Source organism: Carlito syrichta, unplaced genomic scaffold (assembly GCF_000164805.1).
Source record: "Carlito syrichta isolate Samal-C Ts95f unplaced genomic scaffold, Tarsius_syrichta-2.0.1 Scaffold123456, whole genome shotgun sequence".
NCBI classification, from domain to species: domain Eukaryota; kingdom Metazoa; phylum Chordata; class Mammalia; order Primates; family Tarsiidae; genus Carlito; species Carlito syrichta.
In genome coordinates, this window is record NW_007067552.1 from 3,463 (window position 1) to 10,806 (window position 7,344).

A 7,344-nucleotide genomic window follows, 5' to 3' on the forward strand; every position below is an offset into this window, starting at 1 on the left:
AGGCCGGGCGCGGTGGCTCATGCCTATAATCCCAGCACTTTGAGAGGCCAAGGTGAGTGAATTGCCTGAACCGGTGGGTTCGAGACCTGCCTGGGCAACCTGACAAGACCTCATCTCTACAATAAATCAAAAAAAATTAGCAGGGCATAGTGGCACGTGCCTATAGTTCCAGCTACTTGGAAGGCTGAGACGGAAGGATCGCCTGAGCCCAGCAGGTTGAGGCTGTGGTGGCTGTGAGCATGCCACTGCTCTCCAGCTGGGGTGACAGAGTGAGACTCCAACTCAAAAATAAGATAAAATAAAACAAAAATTCTAAATAGCCCTTCTGTGCTGTGGATTTTTTTCCATCCTAGGACAGAGTCCGTTTCAGGATAAATGAAAGGTATGCCTGTCTTTTGTAGTGTAGAAGTGCTAACATGGAAAATAAAATGGAACATTATGGCAGGAAAGAACACATATATACTCATTCCTGCATTCTCCTTGAAAAGTCTTCGGGTGTGCATATCCATTGTAAGGATTTCCAGCCAAAGTCTGTTTTGCAAGGTGTCTCCTCCAAGACCTGGGAGGTAAATTAATTCTACCTAAAGTATTCTTTCTAAAAAGCACGAATGATTTACAGAGCATTGAATGATCATGGTACCAACTAATTATCTTTAAATTTCTATATACACAAATCCCCAACATTTTAGCACTATTCCCAAACAAATCATGCTCCCAGAGAAGCTGGAGTTAAGGTATTTGTCTGTAAAATAATTTTTGAAGGTTTAAAGCAGGGGCTTAGGCCGGGTTCAGTGGCTCAGCCTGTAATCCCAGCACTTTGGGAGACCGAGGTGAGTGGATTGCCTGAGCCCGTGGGTTCAAGACCCGCCTGGGCAACTTGGAGAGACCTCATCTCTACAATCAATCAATCAATCAATAAAAATAATGCAGGGGCTTGAAAACTAAGGCCCGTTGGGCAAACCCTACCTACTGCCTGCTTTTGTAAATAAAGTTTTATTGGAACGCAGCCATTCTAATTTGTTTACATTTTGCCAACTGTTGGTTTTGCTAATGGAGTTTGTACTAATGGAGTTCAGTAGTTGTGACGGCATGTGGTCCACAAAGCCTAAAATATTTACCATCTGGCCCTTTGCAGGAAGTTTCCCGGGCCCTGTTTAGAGTGACGTGATCTAGGGATTAGTAAATATACCAGTAAATAAATTCATAATAATTTGGAAAATTTGGAAAATTCATGGAGATTGCTGATGGAAACTAATTAACCCCTAGTGAGCTAAGCTTATAACTTTATTTGTTTGTTTGTTTGTTTATTTATTTGCTTTGAGTAGAAGTCTCATTCTGTCACCCAGGCTGGAGTGCAGTGTCACACTGCCCATGGCCACCGCAGCCTCGACCTGCTGGGCTCAGGCGAGCCTTCTGCCTCTGCCTTCCAAGTAGCCAGAACTACAGGCATGCATTACCACACCCGGCTTATTTTTTGATTGTAGAGATGAGGGCTCACCCACTTGCCCAGGCTGGTCTCAAACCCCTGAGCTCCAGGCCATCCTCTTACCTTGGCCTTCCAAAGTGCCAGGATTACAGGCTGGAGCCTTATAACTTTAGATGATGAGTATTCACTCAACATTTTTTCTTCTCCTCCATTTATTTTGGAAGATTGGAGCTGCTGCCCAACCTACTGGCGTTTATTTCAGTCTAGCTGCTACTTTATTTCCACAACGAAGCAATCTTGGACAGAGAGTAGGACGAACTGCTCTGTGATGGGTGCCAACCTGGTGGTGATCAACACTGAGGATGAGCAGGTATGTTCTCATAGGCAAGGTAGCCAGCTCGCCTGTTTTTTCTCTTGGCTGAGGAAAAGTCTTTTTTTTTTTTTTTTAATTGCCCTGAAAGTTGGGAAACAGAAAAAGACTTACGGCCAAAAGAGCAGGAAATTTCCCAATCTGGAACAGTCAACAACTTTAATAAAAACAAACTGGAAAAAATTTAGGCAAACAAATAGTGAATTTGAAAAAAAAAAAAAATGAGCCGGGTTCGGTGGCTCAGCCCGTAATCCCGCGCCTTTGGGAGGCTGAGGTGAGTGAATTGCCTGAGCCCGCGGGTTCAAGTCCCTCCTGGGCAGCGAGACCTTATCCCTACAATAAATCAAAAAAAAATCAGCCGGGCGTGGTAGCGCGTGCCTGTAGTTCCGGCTACTCGGAAGGCTGAGGCAGAAGGATCGCCGGAGCCCAGCAGGTCGAGGCTGCGGTGGCTGGGAGTGGCCACTGCACTCCGGTCTGGGCGACCGAGTGAGACTCCAACTCAAAAAAACAAATGAGGCCAGGTATGATGGTCAAATCTGTAATCCCAGCACTTTGGGAGGCCAAGGCAGGAAGATCACGAGCCCAGGAGTTCGAGACCAGCCTACATAGTAAGACTTCATCTCTACAAAAAAACCAATAAATAAATTGACTGGACATGGTGGCATGCACCTGTAGTTCCAGCTACTCGGGAGGCTGATGGATCACTTGAGCCCACGAGTTGGAGGATGCAATGAGTTGTGAATGTGCCACTGCACTGCACTCCAGCCTGAGCAGCAGAGTGTGACTCTGACTCAAAAAAAAAGAGACAATATTTACCATCTAAGAAATGTCATATCAATTAGACATATTAGTCCTACTTCCTTTTTTTTTTTTTTGAGTTGGAGTCTCACTCCGTCGCCCAGACTGAAGTACAGTGACCGCTCCCGGACCCCACAGCCTTGACCTGCTGGGTTCCGGCGATCCTTCCGCCTCAGCCTTCCAAGGAGCTGGAACTACAGGCGCGCGCTACCACGCCCGGCTGATTTTTTGAGTTATTGTGGAGATGAGGTCTCGCCAAGTTGCCCAGGCGGGTCTCGAACCCGCGGGCTCAGGCCATCCACTCACCTCAGCCTCCCAAAGGCGCGGGATGACAGGCTGAGCCACCGAGCCCAACTAGTCCTACTTCCTAACGCATCCTCTACATGTCTTACCCTCTCTTCAACATTTTACATCTTTTTATTTCTTTGTATTTGATTTTGAAAAGTTTTTTTTCTCTCCTGTCCTATCTTCCAGTTCACTAATCTTTTTTCAGCTATGTCTACTCTATTAGACCCATATATTAAGTCTAGTTTTAGTTATTATATTTTTCAAATCGATGTCAACAACATTTTGAAAGGTGGAGACACAGGGGTATGAGACCAGCCAGGGCCACCTGGTGAGATCTGGTACCTACAATAAATCAAAAAATTAGCCGAGTGTGGTGGCATGTGACTGTGGTTCCAGCTATTTGGAAGGCTGAGGTGGAAGGATTGCCTGAGTCCCCCTGGTCAAAGCTGTGGTGGCCATGAGCAAATCACTGCACTCCAGCCTGGGCAACAGAGTAAGACTAACTCCAAAAAAAAAAAAATCTATATCAAATTTTATAATGTTCAATCCAATCTTCAAGTTCATCTTTTATCTTCTTGAACGTAAGAAGCATAGTTGTTTTATAATATGCCTCAAATGATCCTCATGGGCATAACTGTCTTTGATTGTGTGCTGGACATTGTATTTGAACAATTATTTATAAAAATAATCGGGCTGGGTGAGGTAGCTCACTCCTGTGATCTCAACACTTTGGGAGGCTGATGTAGGAGGATCTCTTGAGCCCAGGAGTTTGAGACCAGCCTGGGCGACCTAGAAAGACGTAATTTTCCAACCCACACAGTTGTCAAAGATGGTCGATCCTGCCTCCCCAACTGTGTTGTAAACTTGTATTTGTTTCAGCTTCCGATACCGCACCTAGCACAGGGTCAACGCACTCACAATGGATGAATGAACATTCTGGAAAGGGAGACATTGTTCACTAACAATGTCTCATCTGGGGCGATACACATGCACAGTAATCAGGAAACCTAAGTCAAAATATCTTTTCTTATTTGTACCACATTATTTGACTTTTTTTTTTTGAGTTGGAGTCTCACTCTCTCGCCCAGGCTGGAGTGCAGTGGCATGCTCATGGATATCGAAACCTCGACCTGGGCTCAGGCGATCCTTTCGCCTCGGTCTTCCAAGTAACTGGAACTACAGGTGCACACCACCATGCCCGGCTAATTTTTTTTGATTTATTGTAGAGATGAGGTCTCGCCAAGTTGCTCAGGGTAGTCTCGAATCCCTGGGCTCATATAGTTCTCTCACCTCGGCCTCCCAAAGTGCTTGGATTATAGCCATGAGCCACCGTGCCCGGTCTTAATTAATTAATTGATTAATTTGTTTTTTGAGTCGGAGTCTCACTCTGTCACCCAGGCTGGAGTACAGTGGCACACTCACGGCCACAGCAGCCTCGACCTGCTAGACTCAGGTGATCCTTCTGCCTCAGTCTTCTAAGTAGCTGGAACTACAGGCACATATTACCACGCCCGGCTAATTTTTATTTATTTATTGTAGAGATGAGGTCTCGCCAAACTGCCCAGGCTGTCCTCGAACCCCTGAGCTCAGGCAATCCTCTTACCTCCACCTCCCAAAGCGGCTGGGATTATAGGCGTGAGCCACTGCACCCACCTAGTCTTAATTTAATTTACATTAAAAAAATTTTTTTTCAGTTGGGGTCTCACTCTGTCACTCACTAGACTGGAGTGTATGATCACGGTTCACCATAGCTCGACCTCCTGGGCTCAAGCAATCCTCCTGCCTCAACCTCCCAAGTAGCTGGGACTACAGGTGCACGCCACCATGTCCAGCCTATTTTTTAATTTTTTGTAGAGACAAGGTCTCCCTATGTTGCCCCGACTAGTCTCCAATGCCTGGGCTCAGGTGATCCTCTGCCCTGGCCTGTCCAAAATGCTGAGATTACAGGATTGAGCTATCATGCCCAGTCCCAAATCTTGAAATCAACTAAAACCTTAGCATCTTAAAAATAAAAAAAAAAGAAGAAGTGCTGTTTAAACCTTCTGCTGCCTCCTCTAGATCAACAAAATTTCCCTAGAGCAAAGTGGCCGTGACTTCCAGTCCTGTCTCTCTGGATTTCTCTTCTCTTTGGTGTCTTGGTTTGATCATTTTCACCATCCTGTGAGCTCTTGAACCATTAAGTCTTTTCATTTTTTGTCTAGTTGATATAGTCGATCTCATCAAGAGGTTTGGTCCAAATTACTTGGTTCACCATTATTGAGAATAAAGTGGAAGTCTCACTACGTTCAGCATTAACACCGGCATTCATATCAACCATTTCTATACAGTGTGAGTATATAAGAAAGGCTCACAAATAACGATTTGCCTCACAGAGAAGGAATATTATGAGGACTTAAAAAAAAATCAAGTGGCGAGAACCCACAGTCAAAAATTGTTAAGTATATGAATTTAGAACATCACTGAAATTTCCCAAGTAAAAATTGATCCTGCATAAATTGTACAACGGGGGGGGGCGTCTGAGGCGCCTTTGATATCATCTTTCCTGCAAAGGCTATGAATGAAGAAATGAAAAAGCCTAAAACAGGGAGGAACAAAACATCGCCTTCATTGCTGAGGAAGAGTAGAATAAATCCCTGTGACTTCAGAACCAGACTGTCACACCCACCAACGGGACCATGGCTGGCTCACACTAAGGACGGAGAAGACCCATGAGAAATCAGATACCATCTCTTGCTCTCTGTGAGCAAGCGTCCCTGAGGAAGAGAAAGTCAGTGCTGTGCCACGAATGCTGCTATGACTCCCAAATGTATCAAGCATATCAAGTTACGCTTCCCACATTTCCCAGTCAGATGAGACATTTCTCCCCTGGAGATGAGCAGAGGGCGGAGAGAAACCTAAAGATACACTAATTCAACTCCCTTTACAAGAAAAATTAGGAGTGCGAGAGAAAGTTCCCCACTACATGTGGAGCCTTGAAGAATCCCATCATTGGCCGGGCTCAGTGGCTCAGCCTGTAATCCCAGCACTTTGGGAGGCTGAGGTGATTGCCTGAGCCCACAGGTTCGAGACCCGCCTGGCCAACTTGGCGAGACCTCATCTCTACAATAAGCTGGGCGTGGTGGCACGCGCCTGTAGTTCCAGCTACTCGGAAGGCTGAGGCGGAAGGATCGCCGGGGTCCAGCAGGTCGAGGCTGTGGTGGCCGGGAGCGGCCACTGCACTCCAGTCTGGGCCCCATCATTTAGGAATGAAGGAGAGTGAGTCTGACGTGATAATTTGGTTTTTCATTTTATTTGTTTATTTATTTAATTTTGAGTCAGAATCTCACTGTCGCCCAGGCTGGAGTGTAGTGGCACAATCTTGGCCACCACAGCCTCGACCTGTTGGGCTCAGGCGATCCTTCTACCTCAGCCTGCCAAGTAGCTAGAACTACAGGTGGGCGCCATGACACCCAGCTAATTTTTTCATTTGTTGTAGAGACGAGGTCTCACCAAGTAGCCCAGACCGGTCCTGAACCCCTGGTCTTGGGCAATCCTCTCGCCTCTGCCTCCCAAAGTGCTGGGATTACAGACCTTTGCGCCCAGCTGATGTGAGAATTTGTTATGATCATGGCTGGAGCGCTCCCCTGTCCATGCTAAACGTCATGCTCACAAGTGAGGTCTTTGATCCTGCTCTAATCAGTCGTACACCTCCATTACAGCAGAAGCCCTTTGGGGATCTTCCTGGATCTTCTCCTTGTCTTTTCTTCTCCCTAAGTATATGAAGTCAGTTCAATCTGAGTCCTCTAAAGGTCTGACTCTTGTCTGCCCTCAGAATTTCATCGTCCAGAATCTGAATACAGATTCTGCCTATTACATGGGGCTGTCGGATCCAGCGGGTTGGAGACATTGGCAGTGGGTTGATCAGACATCGTACAATGAAAGCCTCACGTGAGTACAGAATTAAAGGAGTCCTGGGTCCTGGGTCATTAAGGGAGTTCAGGTGTTCCGCCTATCAGCTGACAAACAATAAAACTCACAACAGTTTTTTAAAAACCTAGGCCTATTTAATATCAAGGGCTGTACTTGCAGCGACGTTCATGTCTCTGAATTTAAGACCAAAAAAAAATATCATCAATTAAGAGCATAATCAGGCTGGGCTCGGTGGTTAACACATGTAATCTGGCACTTTAGGAAGCTAAGGAAGGAGGATTGCTTGAGCTCAAGGGTTCGAGACCAGTCTGGACAACATAGCAAGACCTTGTCTCTATAAAGAATAAAAAAATTAGCCGGGCATGGTGGCACGCTTCTGTAGTCCCAACTACTCGAGAGGCTAAGACGGAATGATCTACTGAGCCCAGGAGATCGAGGCTGTGGTGAGGCCTGATCATGCCACTGCACTCCAGCCTGGGTGACAGAGTGAGACTCCAACTCAAAAAAAAAAGCCTGGGTGACAGAGTGAGACTCCAACTCAAAAAAAAAAAAT

The 7,344-nt window shown here is 46.0% G+C and overlaps 1 protein-coding gene across 1 annotated transcript in view; it reads left to right on the forward strand.

Moving 5' to 3' along the window:
* Positions 1 to 1,564: 1,564 nt before the first annotated feature.
* The window catches only part of LOC103249811 (C-type lectin domain family 4 member C), a gene marked incomplete at its 5' end in the record, with an annotated part of 7,065 nt that continues 1,285 nt past the window's right edge, over positions 1,565 to 7,344 (forward strand). The window contains 2 exons of the mRNA XM_008048434.1: positions 1,565 to 1,796; positions 6,694 to 6,809. Of these exons, the coding sequence (XP_008046625.1) occupies positions 1,565 to 1,796; positions 6,694 to 6,809 (348 nt within the window). The remainder of the gene's footprint in view (positions 1,797 to 6,693; positions 6,810 to 7,344) is intronic.